Source organism: Oryctolagus cuniculus, chromosome 11 (genome assembly GCF_964237555.1).
Source record: "Oryctolagus cuniculus chromosome 11, mOryCun1.1, whole genome shotgun sequence".
Classification (NCBI taxonomy): domain Eukaryota; kingdom Metazoa; phylum Chordata; class Mammalia; order Lagomorpha; family Leporidae; genus Oryctolagus; species Oryctolagus cuniculus.
The window spans coordinates 118,341,512-118,362,072 of record NC_091442.1 but is presented as its reverse complement, the minus strand read 5'-3'; the positions used below and the strand labels follow the sequence as shown (position 1 = coordinate 118,362,072).

At 65.4% G+C, this 20,561-nt stretch overlaps 2 protein-coding genes across 7 annotated transcripts; one reads left to right on the top strand and one right to left on the bottom strand.

Annotated features, from left to right (window-relative positions):
* Positions 1-1,707: 1,707 nt before the first annotated feature.
* RRP7A (ribosomal RNA processing 7 homolog A) lies at positions 1,708-8,880 on the top strand. The gene is made up of 7 exons (XM_051834065.2): positions 1,708-1,847; positions 3,603-3,745; positions 5,733-5,858; positions 6,425-6,542; positions 6,737-6,834; positions 7,026-7,224; positions 7,968-8,880. The coding sequence occupies exons 1-7, from the start codon at positions 1,775-1,777 to the stop codon at positions 8,051-8,053; spliced, it is 843 nt and encodes a 280-aa protein (XP_051690025.2). The 5' UTR covers positions 1,708-1,774; the 3' UTR covers positions 8,054-8,880.
* On the bottom strand, positions 8,184-20,390 carry SERHL2 (serine hydrolase like 2). 6 transcript variants are annotated; one of them, XM_008275138.4, is made up of 12 exons: positions 20,307-20,390; positions 19,684-19,833; positions 19,469-19,582; positions 19,219-19,260; positions 18,897-18,916; positions 18,409-18,483; positions 17,275-17,384; positions 16,909-16,988; positions 12,010-12,044; positions 9,287-9,369; positions 8,997-9,093; positions 8,184-8,502 (listed from the first exon to the last, which is right to left on the bottom strand). In XM_008275138.4, exons 1-12 carry the CDS (start codon positions 20,308-20,310, stop codon positions 8,383-8,385), a joined length of 930 nt encoding a protein of 309 aa, XP_008273360.2. In that variant the 5' UTR covers positions 20,311-20,390; the 3' UTR covers positions 8,184-8,382. The 6 variants fall into 6 exon arrangements, 5 of the variants coding, with proteins under 5 accessions (XP_008273360.2, XP_069909093.1, XP_051690021.2 ...); XM_070052992.1 differs by lacking the exon at positions 9,287-9,369; XM_051834061.2 differs by lacking the exon at positions 12,010-12,044 and having other exon boundaries at positions 9,249-9,369.
* Positions 20,391-20,561: the final 171 nt, after the last annotated feature.

Here is a 20,561-nt window from a genome sequence, read left to right as displayed (position 1 = left end):
AAAAATGGGCTGGCTGTGGTGTAGTAGGTAAAGCTGTGGCCTGCAGCGCTGGCTTCCCTTCTGGGCACCAGTTCAAGTCCCGGCTGCTCCTCTTCGATCCCACTTTCTGCTGGGGTAGCAGTAGAGGATGGTCCAAACTTGCGGGGCAAGTTTGTCCACAGCATGGGCGGCTGGGGCGCGTGGTGGCAGTGCCTGCCTGGTCCTCTTGGGCACAGGGCAGTGGTGAGCGGCACTGGCCTGCCAAGGAGGGAAGTGGGCTCAGGACGGACACTTCTGCAGGGCCAGGGCGGGACGTGCCGCCACACGGGGACATTTGGGTGGATGTGGATGGGCTCAAGGATCTCAAACCCTAGATTCCCACAAGCCCCCTGAGCCAACAGAGGTGGCCCAGCCCTCATTACTGGCTAACAGCCCCCCACAGAGACCACCCGAGCACCAGGCCTGTCCCCGTGCCCTCTGCGTCTACAGCAGAGTCAGGTTTGCCGCGGCCTGGCTGGGGGCTCGTCCCTGCTCTGGGAGGAACGCGGGACTCCCACCCGAGGCTGGGTGTGGGCGGGCCCCTCCTAGGCATGGCATGGCATCCACCAGGGACACCTGGAGCCAGTCCTCACGGGCCTCCGGGTGGCCCCGGAAGTGTGGAAGAGACGCGAGGGTGAGAACCATCTCGGCACGTGTTAAGAAGGGCCGAGGGTTCCGAAAGGCCAGAGAAGCCTGCGCAGGGCCCGCGGGAGGCGGCGCCACCCAGGCGGTAAGGAGCGCCCTGTGGAGGCCCTGGCGCCCAGGCGTGGCCGTGCTCCGAGGTCCTGGACGTGTTGAAGGGGAGGGGTTCGGGTGATGGCAGCGCTGGGGCAGGAGCAGGGTCGCGGGGTTCTGAGGGGATGGCCAATAGCCATGGCGCCCCCAGGGCCCATGGCAGCCGTGGGACGGCTTGGCAGCCGCCATCAGAGCCGCAGCAGGACGCTGCAAGCTGCCCAGGGCGGTCTCGGCCTCTCCCTCGGCCTCCAGGCCGGCCCAGGCCCCTGGGAAGAAACCCGTGAACCCACACGAGTGGCTGCAGAAGTCCCCGAGTCCTTGCCGCAGCACCCACCGCCATTTCAAGAACCCAGGGGCCTCGGGAGACCCTGGACTTCTGTCTGCACTCACTGCCCCTATTTGAAGGGAGGAGGGGAGACAGCTTCCACCCACGAGGCTACCCCCCGCAATGGCCCCGAGGCCGAGGCCAAGAGCCAGGGCACATCCACGTGGGTGGCAGGGACCCGAGCCCTTGGCCATATTCTGTTGCCTGCCTGGCATTAGCAGGGCGCCCAAGTGGGGCAGCCGGGACCCGGCGCTCCTGGGTGGGACAGGCAGAGGCCAGCTGCACATGGCCCGCCCGGGGGTCCTCAGCGGCCGCCCTCCAGTGTCTCATGCCGAAAATCGCGCAGCCACTCTAGATGTCGCTACCTCTCCCACGCCCTATCCCATCTGTCGGCGAATCCTATTGGGATTCTATAGGACGTCCCCCGCCTCGCTGCGACTGCCCCAGGGCGGCCAGGCTCCGCGCCGCTCGGAGCCGCGGTGGAGGTGCCCGCCTGGGTCCGCCGATCCCGCAGGCTGGGGCCGCTCCCAGCCCCGCCCGCTTCAAGTGTCCAGCTCGCGCCGGCGCCCGCGACTTCGCTGCGAGCGAGCTACAGACCGGAACCGGCCGGGACGCGCTGCGCCGTCGTCATGGAAACGCGCCCTGCCCCGCGCAGAACTACAACTCCCGGCGGCCCCCGCGCTTCCGGCCGGCAAGATGGTGGCGCGCAGGAGGAAGCTGGCGGCTCCGGGCGGCGAAGAGGCGACGCTGAGCCCGCCGGGCTACTCGGGTGAGGGGCTTCGGGGCACGCGGCGCAGGGGCGGCCGGGCTTCGCGAGGAGGTGGCTCCGGGGTCGGCGGCGGCCCGGGGCCTCCGGGAGCGGCCGCGTGGTTGGGCGGGAAGCCCCGGGGACCCGCGCGGCGCCCTTCCGGGCGAGCCTGTCCCGTTCACGCTTCCCTGGCGGGGGCCCACCTCTGACCACCGTGTCGCCCAGAGCGACCCCGCGCCGGCCAGGGGCCCGGCTCGCTTCCGGTCACCTGCTTAGCGCTCCTAGCCCAGCCGCCCCCGGTCCCTGTGCTCTCACTGGTCCGTCTCCTGCCGTCCGTTCACGCACGTGTCAGAGCCGAAGTCCGGTTTATTGTGTCTTTAATTATCTGCATTTATTTGAGAGGCAAAGTGTCTCCAGCCACCGGTTCACTCCGCAGATGCCGGCAGCGACTGAGACTGAGCTGGGCCGACGCCGGGGATTCAGTCCAGGTCTCCCACGGGGGTGGGGGAACCAAACGACTGAGCCATCGCCCCCGCCTCCCGGGGTCTGAATTAGACCTGGGCGCGCTTATCCCAGCCCCAGGGCCCACCACCCACCCCTAAAGTCACCGTATGGGCTTGTGAGCAGCCGGCCCACGTGCTCTGTGCTCTGCCCTGGCTCTCCCACCCTCGGGGTCCTGCGCTGGCTGTGCCCTCCCCCCACAGCTCTGTGCGCGCCTGCTGCCCGCTGTCTCCCCCAGGAGGCGGCGCCCCGTGGCCCCCCGGCGGCAGAGCTGCGGCCTCACCTCTGTCTCTGCCTGCCCGCGTGTTCGTTGCCTTCTCCATCCAGCGTATCCTGCTGTGCTCCAGAGGGGCACCCAGACAACCAGAAAACAGGCCCGGGCCAGGGCGTGGCGTAGCCGTTAAGATGCCCGCATCCCATAGGGGCGCCGGTTCGAGTCCTTGCCGCTCCACTTCCGACGCAGCTCCCTCCTAATGGGCTGGGAAAAACAGCAGAAGGCGGCCGAAGTACTTGGGGCCCTGGCTCCTGGCTTTGGCCTGACCCAGCCCTGGCCTTTGCAGGGGGTGCAAGAGCTGTCTGTCTCTAAGTCTTTCAAATAAATAAACCTTTAAATAAATAAAAGGGCGCCTGCCGAAACACGTGTGTCCCACGTGGGCGTGCGTGGGCTCCTGGCCCCAGCACCCTGCCGGTGCAGGGAGGCCGCGGCGCTGGCTCAGGGGTCGAGGGTCCCTGCTGCTCACACGGGCAGCCTGGTTGAGTTCCCAGCTCCTGGCCTCAGCTCCGCCTGACCCCAGCCGCTGCGGGGTTTCGGGAGTGAACAGCAGATGGGAGCTCTCTGTGCTTCTCGAACAAGGAGCACGCACTCCCTCGGGGGAATGCCAGCGGTTAAGCAGGTCCCCCCAGGATGGGCCACGGCAGGGGTCTGACCTGGCCGAGCAGGGGTGAGGGTGAGGCCCCCGAGCAGGGCGGGTTTGCGCTGAAACCTGGGAGTGGGTGCCAGGCCGGAGGGCGGCGTGCGGGGCCCTGGCTGTCGGGGAGGAGGTGGGGGCGGGCAGAGGCTCCGGGGCTCCGAGCCATGTTGCTGATTCTGGTGTCGGGCACAGGGGTCGAGGGTCCCCGTGCCGGCCCAGGGGAGGGCTCCGTGAAGCATGGGTGCCCAGAGGGGACCGAAAAGGGCTGCAGAGAGGAAATCATGTGAGGACAACGTGCCGAGCGGCCCTGGCTCAGAGAGCCTGGAGCTGACCGGGCCCCGGCCCGTCTCCCTCCCCCTCCCAGCCGTTCCGGTCAAGTTCTCAGAGAAGCAGCAGGCACCCCACTACCTGTACCTGAGAGAACACAAGGTTCGAGAAGGCGCCCCGTCTTCCTGGCCTCAGAAGCGCACGCTCTTTGTCCTCAACGTGCCCCCGTACTGCACGGAGGTGAGCCGCTGTTGGGAGGGGACGTGGGCCCCTGTGGTGAGGTGGCAGCAGCCCAGGGAGGGTCTTGAGGGGCCCGCCTGTGTCTGGTGCAGGAATGGGCTTCCTGAAGGTAGTTTTCAAAATGTGAGGAGCCCCGAGCTTATGTAGAACCCAGAACCGTGTGAATCGTGCGTTTTCAGAGAGGGGGGGCGTCTTCCATCTACTGGTTTACTCCCCAGAAGGCTGCAGTGCTGGGGTTGGGCCAGGCAGGAGCCAGGAGCTGCATCCGGGTCTCCCGTGTGGGTGCAGGTGCCCAGGGACTGGGGTCGTCTTCTTCTGGTTCCCCAGGCCACAGCAGAGAGCTGGATGGGAAGTGGAGCACCCGGGACTTGAACCAGCGTCCATGTAGGGTGCCGGCACCACAGGCAGTGCTTAACCCATGTGGCCCCGGTGTTGTTTTCCTGTTGACGGTGATGCGTTTGTGCCCGTACAAAAGTGGGAAAAGCTGCACGAGGGTAACGGGCCCTCCTTCCGGACACACTGATAACTTCACAGGCACTGACCTCTAGGCGTCGGCGAATTTACAGAAGAGAAACCGGAGTTCGCTGGATTTTAAAAGCGTTTCTTTCCAGATAAGAAATGATTTCTAGGACCCCCAAAAAATAGAGGAGGAGGGGTGGCGCTGTGGCACAGTGGGTGAAGCCGCCGTCTGCAGCGCCGGTATCATCCGTGCCCGTTCGAGTCCCGGCCGCTCCACGTCTGACCCAGCTCTCTGCTGTGGCCTGGGAAGGCAGCAGAGGACGGCCCAAGTCCCTGCTGGGCCCTGCACCCACGTGGGAGACCCGGATGCAGCTGCTGGCTTCAGCCTGGCCCGGCCCTGGTGTTGCTGCCATTTGGGAAGTGAAGCAGTGATCTCTCTGCTCTCCATCCCTCCCTCAGTAACTCTGCTTCTCAAATAAATAGTAAACCATAGCGGGAAAAAAAAAAAAAAAAAAAAAAAAGTGGAAGAAAGGCTAAGCAGAGAGGTGTCATGTTACCCCGATTGAGGTGGCACATGTGGGGGGGGCAGGCGTGCAGCTCACAGCACTTCCCGGCCGAACACACGCGGGCTCAGACCCCGCCCCCGGGGACCCCGCGTGCCCCCCAGCCGTAGCCACGGCCTTGATTCCAGCGCTGGATTCGCATCTCTGCTGGCTCGGTGGGGAACTGTCTTACAGAGCCAGACTAATACCAGAGATGTCCCCTGGTCTGGTGTGAGGGAGCGCGGGAGCGTTGCCTCCCGTTGTCCACGAGGGAAGCGGTCAGAGGGCGGGGCGGGGCACCTGGCGTGGTGGGCATGCCAGGCCGGGGTGCCAGCGCCCGTGTTGGGGCACCTGGCTGCCCACTCCAGCTTCCTGCTGACGCATCCCGTTGGAACCAGCAGTGGTGGCTCCACGGCCACGCGTGGGAGACCCGGGTTGAGTCCCTGACTCCTGGCTTCAGCCTGGCCCAGCCATGGCTGTCGTGGGCATTGGGAGCGAACCAGCAGGTGGGAACTCCCTCTTCCTGTCTCTGCCTTTGAAATAAAGTGTTTTTTGTTTTTTAAGTTTTTTAAGATTTATTTATTTGGAATGCAACATTAGAGAGAGGGACAGACAGACAGATGTCTTCCACCCACTGGTTCACTTCCCAAATGGCCACAAAGGCTGAAGGTAGGCCAGGCCAAAGCCGAGAGCCAGGAGCTTCTTCCCGGTCTCCACGTGGGTGCAGGCCCCAAGCACCTGGGTCGTCTTCCGCTGCTTTCCCAGGCCACAGCAGGGAGCTGGATTGAGCTGGGAGCCTTGACCTGCTGTGGCACAGTGCTCGCCCCGAGAACATTTGTGTGGGGGGTGGTGGGGGAATGATGCAGGGCCCCGGCTCTCCAGGGCAGGCAGGCATGGCTCCCAGCCCCGGGCGCCGCCGGCCCCTGGCTGTGCTGCCTGGGGGCGGGCTGATGGGACGCAGCTCACTCTGATCTGTCCCGCGGCAGGAATGCCTGGGACGCCTCCTGTGCCCCTGCGGCCTCGTGCAGTCCGTGCGGTTGCAGGCGAAGCCTGACCTCGCCGAGAGCCCCGAGGAGCCCACGTCCAAGTTCTTCCACCCCAAGCCTGTTCCCGTAAGCCTCCCAGCACCGGCTTCTGGGGCGGGCCGAGTGGTGTCCCCAGCGTGTGAGGGGGCAGGGGAGGCAGGGGGCCTCCCGTTTGTGCCCACGTCGGCCACGTGCCTGCACTTCCTGCCGGCTTTCTCATTGCCCGTGTTGGAGCTCAGGGTCTGTCTGCTTGCGGCCCTGCGGGGCCACCCCGAGCTCCCTGCCAGCAGATTCCTCCCCAGGCCTGGGCCTCATCCCTGGCTCCCCCAAGGCTGTACTTGTCCCTGCATAGTGGAGTCTGGCCTGATGGGCGCACGTGGTCTCTCCATCACTCCGGGCCTGGCTCCTGGGCCCTCCCTGGCCCAGGGGGAGCCGGCCTTTCACTGTGTCCCTGTTGTAAGGTGGGAGGAGGGCCCCTGGGTGCCCCTTCTGTGGGGGGAGCTGGGAGCAGGTGTCGCTTCCAGCCGACGCTGGGTGACCGGGGTAGAGCTGCCCCTGAGGGTCGCGGGCTGGGCCTCGGGGGTCGGCAGCAGCCCAGCACCCCTCCCCGGCCCAGCAGCAGGCTCCGCCCCCACTCTGACCTGTCTCCCCAGGGCTTCCAGGTGGCCTACGTGGTGTTTCAGAAGCCAAGAGCTGTGTCGGCTGCCTTGAGCCTGAAGGGCCCCTTGCTGGTCTCCACGGAGAGTCACCCTGTGAGCAGTGGCATCCGCAGTCAGTACCGCTGTGGCCAGGGCGCCCCCCTGGGCCCTGGGTGGGGGGCGGCTCAGAGGGAGGGGCGTCCCCTGCCGAGAGGGGAGGCCGGGAGGTGAGAGGGGAGGCCGGGAGGCGCAGGCCAGGCCTCACCCGCAGCCCCGGGCCGGATGTCAGGCCTGAGCCGCCCTGTGAGCCCCTCCCGTGTCCCGCAGAGTGGATCGCCGACTACACAGACTCCGTGCTGGACCCCGAGGCCCTGCGGGTGGAGGTGGACACGTTCATGGAGGCGTACGACCAGAGGACAGCCGAGGTGAGGCCCAGGCTCCGGGGCGGCGGCGGCCTGCTGTCCTGGCTCACTCCCTTCCCTGCGGACCGGGCCCTGGCTGGGCAGCATCTGGCCACGCCTGTGTCCCATCCTCCCGAGCCCAGCACCGCCCTGGGGGGCCCCGGCGCCCGCCAGGAGCCCGCCCTGAGCAGCGTCCTGTTCCCCGTTCCCCGCAGGAGGAGGCCAAGGCCAAGGAGGAGGAGGGCGTCCCCGACGAGGAGGGCTGGGTGAAGGTGACGCGCCGCGGCCGGCGGCCTGTGCTCCCGCGGACAGAGGCGGCCAGCCTGCGCGTGCTGGAGAGGGAGAGGCGGAAGCGCGCCCGCAAGGAGCTGCTCAGCTTCTACGCCTGGCAGCACCGCGAGGCCAAGATGGAGCGTAAGGGAGCGGCCGGCCCGTCCTGGGGAGGAGCCTGGCCAGGCCCCGCACTCTGCCCCCCCGGCAGCACCCCCGGGTTCCTGTTGCTCCCCAGAGGCAGCTGCGGGCCCTGGCTCACTCGCACCTGCAGAGCACCTGGGCTGTAGCACCCACCTCCGGGCCCCCTGGGCCGGGCCCCGTCCGTCTCCAGCCAGTGAGGATCCCAATCGCAGGGGTCTGAGGAGGGGGCAGAGCCGGCGGCCCAGTGTGGAGTGGCCGGGCTGGTGCAGCCGTGAGCTGCCCGTGTGCACACACCTGTTTTTCCTGTGGGCTGTGAGGCTCGGGCTTGTCTGGGCCAGGCCGTGTCGGTGGCCCTCTGGTCCCCATCGCCCCTTTACCCCAACGCGTCCCCTCCAGACCCTCAGCCTGCGTGCCTTGGACTCTGAACCCCCGCCTACCCTGTGGCCTGGGCTGCTCGGGGACCAGAGTGCCTATCTGAGCTTGGTGGCGCTGGGGTAGAGGCCTCCGCGGTGGGCACAGCTGGGGCTTAGGAGGACGCGACCCTGGGGCCTGTGCACCCGGCGGAGGGGACAAGCACCTTTGTTTCCGTGCGCATCCGCTCACTGGGGCCTTTTCCGTCCCGGGATGTCCCTGCAGGGTCCAGACCACGCCCCTAGAGCAGCGTGGGCGGGGGGGGGCAGCTCCATGGAACCGGGAGGGCAGCGCGGGGCGCGCTCACCCGCCTGTGTCCCCTGCGCCCCCAGATCTCGCACAGCTGCGCAAGAAGTTCGAGGAGGACAAGCAGCGGATTGAGCTGATGCGGGCCCAGCGCAAGTTCCGGCCCTACTGAGCCTGCGCCTGCGCCTGCGCCTGCGGCAGAGGGTGCCGGGACCCCCGCCTGAGGACAGCTCGCCCTGGGCCTGCACCCAGCCCCACCCTCCACGTGCTCCGTGCCCCCTCCCTCTGTGGAAAAGGGCAGTGAGAACTCCAGGACAGTTTATTCCCGTTCTGCTGGGCCGAGGGGAGAGGGTACAGGGCCCTGGGGCTGCAGGCCCAGGAGTGCCCGTCCTGGCCTCCACCTCTGCTGCCGGTGCCCGGAGTCCAGTCCCCCCGTGAGAGTCAGAGCTGGCCTGGCCTCCTGGGGGCCGGGACCTTGGAGCGGGGGTGGGGTGAGCTGTCTCAGCTGCAGCCGGGCTGGGGTCCCGAGCTCTGTAAGAAGGCGCTGATGACACCGGCCACGTGGTGGGGCTCGTTCATGTGCACGTAGTGGTTGCCTGGGACTTCCACGAACTGGAACCGCTGTGGAAGCCAGGGGTGCGTGGTGAGGTATGGCCCTGCCCACCCGAGAGCAGGAGCAGCCGGCCTGGGGCCCCAGGCAGCACCCAGGGGTCTCGGACCACACGGGCATCAGGGCCACGTGCATCACGAGGCATGGCGGGGCGGGGTCTGGGGAGGGGGTCCTGAGTGGAGGCAGAGCAGCCTCCCACCTGCCCCTGCTGGGGGCACGGAGGCCCCGCCCCGGCTCTGCCTGTGGAAGCTCCCAGGACCGGCACCAGCTTTGCAGCCAGCGCACCTGGCCGTGTGCCACCAGGCAGTGGAGGGTGATGGGGGCTGCCGTCCCGCGTCACGCCTGGCCTGAGGCATGTGGACGACAGTAAATCGGCAAGGTACTGCCAACAGGTTCGTTTTCTGACCTCTGATTACTGGGGACCCTGGGTAGCCAGGGGCGGCGGCCAGGGAGCAGTGAGGCCCGCCAGCCTGGGGGGCAGAGCGGCCGCCTGGGCCCCGCTCACCTCTGTGAGGGTGGACCGCAGCGTGGCCAGCATGAAGAGCAGCGGCTCCCTGTCGGCGTCGTTCTCTCTCCTCACGTTGCAGTACCCTTGCAGGGCTCTGGAAGCCGGGGTCAGGGGTCAGCTCGCCGGTGAGACGAGGCCGGGCCTGGGCCACCCCTCCGCCCAGGTCTTACTGCCCTGGGCCTCTGCAGGGTAGGGGCAGCGGCAGGACTCGCACCGGAACTGGGAACCCCCCCCCCCCCCCCCGGTCACCGATGGCTCCGCGTTGCCAGCGGCCAGGACAGGCTCACTTGATGAGCAGGACGCGGGCCTGCAGCCTCCGGATGCCGTGCGCAAACAGCTCCCTGCTGATGAATTCGAAGCTGTGCTCCGGCTGCAGGCACAGAACCACGGTGAACCCTTGCTGCCAGGCCCCGTGCACCCCGTGGGCCCCACCTCCCCTCCTCCTCCTCAGAGGCCCTAACTCTGGGGAGCAGTGGCGCCCCCTGCCTGGCTGCAGGCCTGGGCTCATGGCAGCCTGACACTATCCCAGGCTGAGAAGGGACCTAGGCTGTCCGTCCTAGATTCTAGGACTGAGCGTGGCTCCTCCACGCCCCCTTTCCTGGGGCCCAGGTAGCTGGGGGCCCTGGACTTCCTGGGGCCTCTGTAGGCCCCCACCACAGCCCTGACTGCTCTGCCCTACTGCCTTTTTTTTTCTTTTTAAGGTGTATTTATTTGAGAGGCCGAGTTATAGTCAGGGAGAGACAGAGAGAAAGGTCTTCACTCCCCAAATAGCCAATGCTGAGCCAATCTGAAGCCAGGAGCTTCTTCCAGGTCTCCCATGGGGTGCAGGGGCCCAGGGACTTGGAACATCTTCCACTGCTTTCCCAGGCCACAGCAGAGAGCTGGATTGGAAGTGGAGCAGCCGGGACTCGAACTGGGGGCCATCTGGGATGCCAGCGCAGCAGGCGGAAACTTAGTACACCACATCACAGCACCAGCCCCCTAACTGCTGTTTTGATGTGTCTAAGTCTGTGCTGTCCCACGTGGTGACCACTAGCCACACGTGGCGACAGACAGCTGGGTATGAGAAACACTGGACACACTGGATTGTTGTCGTCAGCCTTAGGGTGAAGGTGAGTTACCTCTGGAAATACTGTTTTGGATGCTTTGAGTTAAATTAGGAAATACTGTCGTTGGTTGCACATAGTTTTACTTAGAAAATATCATTTGAAGGAATGACAGTGTCCATCTGCAGGTTCTCTCCCCAAATGCTGACAAAAGCCAGGGCTGGGCCAGGCAGAAGCCAGGAGCTTCATCCAGGTCTCCCATATGGGTGAAGGGGCCCAAGGACTTGGGCCATCTCCAGTGTTTTCCCAGGCCACAGCAGGGAGCTGGATGGGAAGTGGAGCAGCCGGGACTGCATCCATATGGGATGCTGGTGTCACAGGAGGCAGCTTTACCGGCTACACCACAGGGCCAGCCCCTGCTCCACTTTGGGTCCAGCTCTCTGCTACGGCCTGGGAAAAGCAGTGGAAGATGGCCCAAGTCCTTGGGCCCTTGCACCCATGTGGGAGACCCGGATGGAGTTGCAGGCTCCCGGCTTCAGCCTGGCCCAGCCCTGACTGCTGTGTCCATTTGGGGAGTGAACCAGCAGATGGAAGCTCTCGCTCGCTCGCTCGCTCTCTGTAACTTTACCTTTCAACTGAACAATTTTCTAAAAAATAAATTCAACTGTGGACATGTTGCTCTTTGAAGCATCAGGAAAACTGGCCTGGGAGATGGGTGGGAAACTGGTCCACATGGACCCAAGACCTGAACCTCATCGCCCAAACTGCAGAACCCCGTGGAGAAAACGGGAGAGTCTTCATGACGCTGGGTCTGGTGATGACAGACACGGCAACAAAGGGGGAAAACAGATAAACAGGAATTAACTCGGATTTAGCTTAGCAGTGAGGGACCTGCGTCCCACGTCCAACATCTGGGTCTGGTTCCCAGCTCGGCCTCTGGCTCCAGCTTCCTGCCGATGCAGACCTGGGGGGCAGCGGTGCCGGCCCGGTACCTGGGTCCCTGACACCGGGGGAGGCCTGGGCTGAGTGCTGGGCTCCTGACTCGGCCCGGCCCGGCCCGGCCCGGCCCTGGCTGTTGTGGGCATTGAGGGCGTGAACCAGCAGGTGGCAGCTCTGTCTCTGTCCCTCCTCTCAAATAAAGAATAAGAACCTTGTGTATCAACAGATGCTATCAAGGAAGTGACACTGAACAACTTGAGGTGGTGCCTCAAATAAGGGGTTGGTGTTCAGAACACACACACAGCCCCTACAGCTCAACAGCACGCAAACACGATGCAGAGTGAGGCATGGGCGGGGCCGGCGATGTGGCACAGCTGTGAGAGCGCAGGCTCCAGTCCTGGCCGCTCGGCCTCTGATCCAGTGCCTGCTGACGCGCCGGGGAAGCAGCAGAAGACGGCCCCCGCCACCCTGTGGGAGACCGGGGTGGAGTGCCTGAGTCCTGGCCCTGGCTCGACCCAGCTCTGACCGCCGCAGCCACTGAGGAAGGGAGCCGGCGGGTGGAGGATCTCCCCCCCCCCCCCCCCCGCCTTTCAAATACACAGAGCTGAAAATACAGAAGGCAGCAGGTGCTGCTGGGGCTGTGAGAACTCGGAACCCTCGTGTGCTGCTGATGGGAACCACACGTGGAATGACCGCGTGGCCCAGCAGTTCACGTGGCAGGTGTAGACCCCACGGGACCGAGTGCGGGCGCGGGAGCAGACGCTTGTCCTCCACGCCCACAGCAGCCTGGTTGGCGCCGGCAAGGGTGTGTGCGCAGAAGAACAGATGAAGAGACGCTGGGCTCCCGTGCAGCCGGCTGTTAGCACCTTGCGCGCGGGGGGTCACGGGGACAGCACCCCGCATGTACTCAGTGTCACAGGGCTAAGGGGGTACCTGACAGCTGCGTGTAGCGTTACCTAGAGAATTCTAGAACTGGAAACAAGAGGCCAGCAGACGGAGCGAGGGGACGCGGCGGCGGCACTCACCCGGGCGATCCTCCGGTCTCTGTTCAGCACCAGCCCTGCAGGTGGAGTCACAGAGATGGGGTCCTCAGTGAGGGGACTCCCCCTGGGGGCCCGCGGGGCCTTCCGCTGGGGCTCATCTGCCCGGGAGGGGGCGCCGAGCCCCGCTCCTGCTCCTGCCGCCGTCCCGGGATTCCGCGGAGCACAGCCTGACGGGCAGCCCCTCCCCAAGCCCTGGCCACCCTAAAGGGGTGGGGACACGGAGTGTGGCTGGCACTGGGCGCCCTGGCCTCTGAGACACGCACAAGGTTCACTTGGGCCTTTGGACCCCAGAAAGTGGAGAATGACTAAGAGTTGAGTCATCAATTGGAGAGGAGCTGGGCGAAGAAAGAAAAATCAGACGGCTGCCCATGGCGCCCCCGCCCAACCCTGCCGGCCGGGAACCGTGCAGTGCGGCGGTGCCCTGGCGCCCTGGAGAAACGGCTGGGCTGCGGGCGATGGCTGGTGCGAGAGCTGGGAGGCAGGGCAGGGGACCCCTCCTGCAGGCCTGGGAGGAGGTGGAGGCCAGGTGCTTCTGCCTGTCCAAGTCTCTGCTCACACGCCACCTTCACAGCCAGGCTCTCAGCCTCCTGTTTAAAGTCGCAAACACGGAGCCAGCGCTGAGTCCCAGCTGCTCCACTTCCGATCCAGCTCCCTGCTGACGCGCCTGGGAAAGTGGCGGGGCTTGGCCTGAGTGCTTGGGCCCCTGCACCCACGGTGGAGTTCCGAGCCCTCGGCTTTGGCCTGGCCCAGCCCCAGTCGTTGCGGCCATTTGAGGACTGAACCAGCGGGTGGAAGATCTTGATCCGGTGCTGTCTGACCCTCTCTAATTCTGCCTTCCTAAAATAAACAAGACTGCAAACGCCTCCCCCGGGCCCCTGCAGCCACCCCAAATCATTTTCTCTACAACATCATTGCTCTAGCCCGCGCCGGCGCTTACGTAGCCACTGCTTCTCTGCCCTGCTACGGCGCAGTCTCCATGGGTGCAGAGAGCCTGGGGTCACCCATAGCTGCGTCCCCAGGGCCCGCCCACAGCAGGTGACCAGCGGTGCCCCTGGGTTAAAGGAATGGCACCGTTCTGCTCTGAGTTGGTGACAGGTATGTGGATGTCACTGCTCTTACTAATGCCACTGCTGTTTTAAAAAAGTTACTTAAGGGGCCCGCGCGGTGGTATAGTGGGTAAAGCTGCCGCCTGAAGTGCGAGCATCCCATACGGGCGCCGGTTTGAGTCCCAGCTGCTCCACTTCTGATCCAGCTCTCTGCTGTGGCCTGGGAAAGCAGTAGAGGATGGCCCAAGTCCTTGGGCCCCTGCACCCATGTGGGAGACCTGGAAGAAGCTCCTGGCTCCTGGCTTTGGATCGGCGCAGCTCCAGCCATTGCAGCCAATTGGAGAGTAAACCATCCAGTAAAACAGGATGGAAGATCTCTCTCTCTCTCTCTCTCTCTGCCTCTCTGTAAATTTGCCTTTCAAATGAATAAATAAATCTTTAAAAAAAATGTAATGCCAATACTAAACCCCAAATAGGTTCGAACCAAACACCGGCTTTTAACCCCGACTCAGAATCCAGAAGCCACAGAAAGAGACAAAAAGAAAGCAAAGGCGTAGGCGTCCACAGTGCGGTCCCGTGCATGAGGGCTGCCGGAGACCGTGGGGCGGCCCGTGAGACGGCGAGCGGCCAGGACGCCAGGTCTCAGGAAACTCAACACCGACAGCTGACAGAACTCCAACCCCTCCCTCAGCAAGTCTGCCGAATTCCAACGCTGTGACAGCCAGCGACACAGGCCTCTCGCCCAGCACGGGCAGGGCAGCCAAAGGACAGCCCTGAAGGGCACCAGGCAGTGCCGTCAGAGCCCCAGCCCCAGCCAAGGGACAAAGGGGGCCTCAGGCGGGGGTCGTGCACACACCCACAAAGCCCGGAGACAAGGCCGGGCAGTGTGGCACTGCCTGGGACACACTGGACACGGCCAGCATCCTCCACGGAGGGCTGCCTAAGTTGGCTGGGACGTCTGTGGGCCGTTGTCCGTGCACCTGTCTCCAGGACCAGCTGGCAAGCACAAGACGTGTGGAGGTTGGGTGGGCATGGTGACACTGGGACCCCCACGTCCCACACCAGGAGGCGAGTTCGATCCTCACCACCCTGCTTCGGATCCGGCTTCCTGCTAATGCACCTGGGAGGAACAGGATGGTCCAAGCACTGGGGACCCTGCCGCCCACGTGGGAGACCCAGAGGGCGTCCCAGGGTCCTGGCCCAGCCCTGGCTGTTGCGGGCATTTGGGGAGTGAGCCAGCAGAGGGAAGATTGATTTCTGTCTCCGTTATTCTGCCTTTCAAATAACTAAGCAAATAAATTTTAAAGAAGAAGAAGAAGAAGGCCGAGGCTGCAGACCAGGGGATAGGCGTGGATCTGCGTTCACTCTGGTTGCCTGAGAAAACCCTAGAAAAGTGTGGAGACACTGAAAAGGGGGTTAACCGGGGCAGGGGAAGAAAGGGTGTATGGATCTTCGTCTATTGCTGTGATTGTTGTTCAAAAGTTTTATTTATTTATTTGAAAGGCAGAGTTAGAGAGAGAAGGAGAGTTTCCATCTGCTGGTTCACTCCCCAAACGGCCCAGGCTGAAGCCAGAAGCCAGAGAGCATCATCCGGGTCTCCCGCCTGGGTGCAGGGCCCCAAGCACTGAGCCGTCCTCTGCTGCTTTTGCAGTTGCATTAGCAGGGAGCTGGACTGGAAGTGGAGCAGCCAGGGCTCGAACCAGTGCCCAAGCTGGATGCCAGCGCTGCAGGCAGTAGCTCAACCTGTTAGGCCACAGTGCCGGGCCCCAGTTCCCGGGGTTTTTAAGCCGCACTACATTGCACCTGCTCAGAAAGGTCATATTCAATTAAAAACCCAAGCCCGACAGCGAAGCCGGCACGTGCCCCTGCCTGCCCAGCCCCTTGGGAGCCCAGTGCCGGGGGACGTTCGAGGAGGTGGGGGACGGGAAGGGGGCATCGGGCCTCCCCCCTGGAAAGCCAGGGAGTGAATGTAGATGCGGCTCTCTGAGAAAGAAACCAATTATGGAAACATTAAGGGAAGCTATTTTCTCTAATTATTAGGTTTTCCTCTCTAATTAGCGACTGCGGAACTGGGAGATGATCAGCGTACTGTTAATTGTTGGTGGAGCTGCCTCCCATGTTTGCAACCCAAAATGCTTAGGGGGGTGGGGAGAGGGGGCTTCTGGCCGCTTTTGGAGCACCCTGACCTGGGGACAGCCACGGCCGCCCCCCGCTCCCACCACCCCCAAGGCCTTCCAGACCACCTTAACCTAGTGAGCTCTGGCCTCAATCCTCCCTGGCGGCCCCCTTGTGTGGAGGAGAAGCCGCGTGACCAGCCCCTCGCCTGCTCATGTGACTCTGCTCAAGAGTAACCCCACCCCCGACCACGGGACGGGTCCACTCAGAAGCGCCAAGGGCACTGCCCTCTCCCGCTCTGCTCCCCGGCTTCGCTCTCTGCCCGGAGGTGATGCGGGGCTTTCAGGCCTCTGGGTCAGCTTTGTGAGGGCAGCCCCGGCCCGTGCAGATTCTGGAGGGGTCAGGCAGGCGGATGGACAGGGAGGGGAGGCGAGCCCAGGGCGGGGGAGGATTTGGGAGGAGCCTGGAACCCCTGCTTCCTGCACTGACAGGTTCTGAGCTGGTCCTTTAAATGCTAACTCTGGGTCCAAGGGCTACTGTTGCCACGGGGGAGGTCCCGCCCTGCGCTCCAGCCACCTGCTGGCTGCTCCTGCACTGGGGGCTCAGCTCGTCCCCAGCTCCCCCTGGGCTGGTCAGCATCTGCTTCACCATTTCCTGCGACCCTGGGCCTAATCGGATTCCACGGTGTCTGGGAGGGAGTCTCATTCATTCCGGATTAGCCCACTTTCACACCTGCGGCCCCTGTAGGCGGGGCGCCTCGGGGAGGCCTGGGCCCAAGGACCTCAGCCTTCATCTCCAGATGGGTTTCTCTTGAACAACTGGACATTCTAGCCCCCCTAAACCTGAATCCCCTCCTGATGGCCTGCCCTGCCAGGGAGTGCTGGCTCCAGTCCCCGCCGTGCCCTATTGCCGCACTCCTAGCCAGCAGGGTTAGTTCTGCGACTTGCCCAGCCCCCATGGGCACCTGGGATTTTGACCTGTGCCTCACTGGAACTTTAGAACTGAGGGCACGTTCACTGCCTCACTCCATCTCACCAACCTCTGAGGGCAAAACTCCCAAGATCTTTCCATATCCGGGGGACCGAGTCTGTCGACAAAGCAAGACTTCCTCAAGGCTGCCCGGGCCAGCAGGGTCAGGCTCCAAAGTCGGGGCCTGGTGGCCACTCCCGGATCACCCTCTGGAGCCTCCCCGAGCCCACGAGTCGCCCCCGAACGCTTCCGCCTTTACACGGAGGAAACGCGCGCCCCGTCCACCTGCTTATCCCCGTCTCCTCCGAGAACCCACGCACTTCACCGGCTTCCTCCCTGCTCAACTCCAGGGGCGCCGTTTCCACGAGGGGCGTTTGTGGACGGCACCCCCGGCGTGGTGGGACAGGCGGCCCTGGCCCCTCAGAGACAGGTGTGGGCTGTCAATCTCCTGTGCCCGCTTGGGAAAAGTTTCCTGCAAACGGAGTGTGGGAAACCTCGGGCCTGGCGCCCAGGGACCCCCGCCCCCCCACCCTGCAGAGTCCCGCGGCCCCGGCCCAGCAGAGCGGGCCCCGGGGTCTAGCCCCGGAGCGTGGCTCCCGGGCCCGTGGCAGCTGTGTGGTTTGCAGGGCTGCCTCACTTCCTCCTGCTCTCAGTGGGCCGGGAGGCTGGGTGACGTCATCGTGCCTGGCCCCGGGCAAGGCCGCAGAATCACCGTCAGTAAGCGGAGGGGCAGCGAGCCGGGCGTGCCTACCTGCGGCCACCCGCGTGGCTCCCCGCTGCAGCAGGAGCTCCCCGCACTCCTCACCCACGTGGCTGTTATTCTTCAGGAACCTGGGGAGACAGGGGTGGGGGTGGGAAGGAGCCGGGGCCACAAGTGGGGGGCTCGGGCTCCCTGGGGAATGCCGGCCGCCGAAGCTCCTGGTGGGGAGTAGGTTGGAGGTGAGGAAGGGCCGGGAGTGGACGGGGGTCGGAGTGAAGGCAGAAGGAAGGGCAGGCGGAGCCTCTGACGGCCGCCCAGCGAGCCAGGTGCTCAGGGCGACCATAGAGAGAAACGGGTTGGGGGGGGCTGAGTAGGGGAGGGGTCTCCAGGGGGCTCCTGCCCGCGGCCTGTACCCACCCCTGCAGCATCTCTGCGGGGCTGACCACGCGCGAGGGCTTCTGGGAGGCCTCCACCTGCAGGGTGTGCTCGATGGCTCTCCGCCTGTAGGTCAGCAGGTGCTCCAGCTCCTACGGATTCGGCCGTGGCTGCAGACGGAGCCCCACCCCACGCCGGGCACTCGGCCCCTTTGGGCTGCCCACCCGGGTGTGGGAGGGGAGGGCACTGGCTCAGCCCCCGTGATGCTGAGCCAGTCCCGTCTCCACCACGGCCAGTGCAGCCCTGCCCGTGGCTGGGGGCGGTCGGAGGCTGGAGAGGAACAGATCAGTCGAGAGTGACGGGCCGTGCCAAGGGGCGATGCCAGGGTCCACAGTCGCCAGCCGTCAAGGGCCGGCAATTTCGCCTGGTCCAACTCGCGCTGTCATTCCCAAGGGCAGAGCAGGTGCAGCTCTGGGGCTGCGCCCCCCTCCCCCCGCTGCCTTGTGCCTCACGCCCGGCCCTGTGACCCACTGACTCCCGGTTGCCGTGCTGGGATGGAGGCAGCGGCGATACAAAGGCAGAGGATTCTGGCCCGTACAGAATCGAGCAAACTGAAGCTGACACACAAAAGCTGTGTCAGCGAGAGGCTCAGCCCTCGGGGACAGGTCGGCCCAGTCAGAGCCACTGGAGGGGGCCCCAAGGTCCTGGATCCAACCTCCCTTTCGAGGCCCAGAGAGGCAAAGCGACTGGCCTAGGGTCACACAGCAGGCGAAGTGCACAGCCAGGACCCGATGCAGGGGCCAGGCTGGCTGTGGTCACGGAGAGCAGGGTGGTGGTCAGTGCTCATCCCACCAGGGGCACACAAGGCTGCTGTGGGTGGCTGTGCAGGGCACAAAGGCGCTGCACCGAGCGTGAGTGCGGGGCGTGAGTGCGAGGAGCGGCCAGGCTGCACCCCCCCCCCACGGCTCCTCCCGGCCCACCTGCTGTTCTGCAGCTCCTAGCCCTCATGAAGGAGGGGTCCCCTGCACCTGCCTCCCTGACCACTCCTGGACCAGAAGCAGCAGGTCCTCCACAGGAGCCCCCTCCCATGCCTCCCGAGTGTCCACCAGAGGAGCCGGGCGGAGGGCGCCAGGGGTGGGGCTTGCCCTGCGAGCGCGCAGAGAGCCACGTGCTTACGTTAGAGTCCAGGGCGAACGGCGAGGCGTCCAGCAAGATGAGTTTGTCCACCATCTCCGGGAAGATGCAGGAGAACTGCAGGGAAGGGAGGCAGGAGAGACTCCGGCTCTTCCTGGGACGCCAGGACGCCGGGACACTGGGACGCCGGGACGCCGGTGTAGACTCCGGCCCTTCCCGGGGCTCCGGCGTAGACTCGGGCCCTTCCCGGGACTCCGCGTTCCCTCTCAGGCCGGGACCCTGCCCCCACTGCCCCCCGGGGAGCGCACACAGCGGAGCTCCAGGCCCGGTGGCGGCTGCCAGGGCCCCTGTGGAGACCTGAACTCCATCTTTAGTCCGCGCGGTGGCCTTGAGGACGTGACTGCAGAACAGAGGCTGGCGCCGGCAGTAACCACGACCCAGGCCCCTCCCGTCCCGTAACTTCTGCTTCCTCCTCCTGCTCGCCCCCTCCCAGGAGCCCCCAGGCGGCCCTGGCAAAGCCATCTACTCACCATGCCGCCCACAGTGCCGCCTGGGGACAAGGGAGCCGTTGGCTGCAAGCCCCCCCCGCACCCAGCCCCCAACATCCTCCCCCAGGCTCCCTCCCAGGGCTGCCCCACCCTGGCGGGGGCCCCCGAATCTCACACTCAAGCCCCTCCCCGGGCCTCAGCGGCCTCTCTGCTGAAGCTGATGGCTCAAAAGGCCACACTTCCCTGATGGGGTCGGCAGACGGCTGCCTCTCAAGTCACCTGTCTCCAGGGGCCGGGCCCAGAGGTCAACCTCTCCTTCCCCCACCACCGGAGACCAGGCACATCCTGGCTAAAGTGCACTCACCAAAGCTGTGGCCCATGAGGGAGAACCGATTCCATTTCAAGGCTGCAAACACACAGAGCCAGAACCTGGGAGGGGCCCGGCTTCACCGGCGCTCTCCCCTGCAGCCCGGGGCTCCCAGGAGGCCAGCCTGCGGGGGCAGCTCTCCTGCAGGGGTGAGCCCACGGGAGGAGGCAGGCTCTCCTCCACAGTCCCCTGCCAGCTTCCCAAAGCCACCTCGGGGTCGGCACAGACCACCAGGGCTGGGACTCACCTGCTGCGACCCTGCGAATCTCACTCACAAAGTTTTGGTGGTAATAGGGGAGACCTGGGCTGTAATGGGACGAGAGCCCGTGACCCCCGAAATCCATGGCAACGTAGTGAAAGTCTGAGACAGGGCGGGAGAAGGCGGGCAGGTCGGCCATGTGTCCCCTGCAGCCCTGCTCCCCACCCCGTTCCCCCAGGCTTCCCCTCGGCCCCCAGCCCCACCTTGAGGGAGCAGGGGGATGAGTCGGTCGAAGGAGTTGGCATTGTCCAGCCAGCCGTGCAGGCAGAGAACCGGGGGGCCCTGCGCCGAGCCCCAGGCTTTGGCGGCGATGTGGCCCCAGGGCACCGCCAGCTTCAGCTCGGAGAGCAGCCCTGGGCAGAGCAGTCATTCGCGGTCACTCAGCACAGCCCGAGCCCCCACTGTGCAGAGGCTGAGGGGCAGAGAAAGCCAGGGCACAGCCGGGGGTGGGGGCTCGCAGGGTCGCTGCGTTTGAGCGGGGGCCCAGGAGGGGCCAGCGCATGGCTGCACGCAGGGCCCCCAGCGGTGAGCTCCCGGCACCACCTGCCGCTGGCCTGCCCTGGTCGGGCAGCCTTCGCCACGGCACCCCAGGCCCCCACGCGCGCTTTCCCGTAACTCGGGGGCTCCCGGGACCCTGAGAGGCGGCGCACAGTCGCGTCCTGGGGCCTCCCTCCCGCTCTGGCCTGCGGGTTCTGCTCGCGCCGGAGCTCCACCCTCCACCCGCACCCTCTTCCGCGGCCCCAGGTCGGGGGTAGGGGGTTAGTGCTCGTGGCTCTCCCACCCCCGTCCAACTCCAGCCTAAGGGGCCAGGGCGGGGCGTTTTCACCCATCGTTCCGGTCCTGCGATCCGCAGCCGCTCTACCCGGGCTAGGTCGAGGGAGGCCTGAAATTCAGGGCCCCGCCCCCAGGGGACGGCCCCGCCCACCACCCCGCCCCCAGAGCAGGCCCGCCACGCCCCCAGCTGTTATTCTCTGGGGCCCTTCCCGCCGCCCTTTGCAACGCCCGCCCGGGGCTTCCGGGCCGCTGCATGGAGCCGGCGCGCCCTGCGCTGGACCCCTGTCCCGGCCCGAGAGGCCCCGCG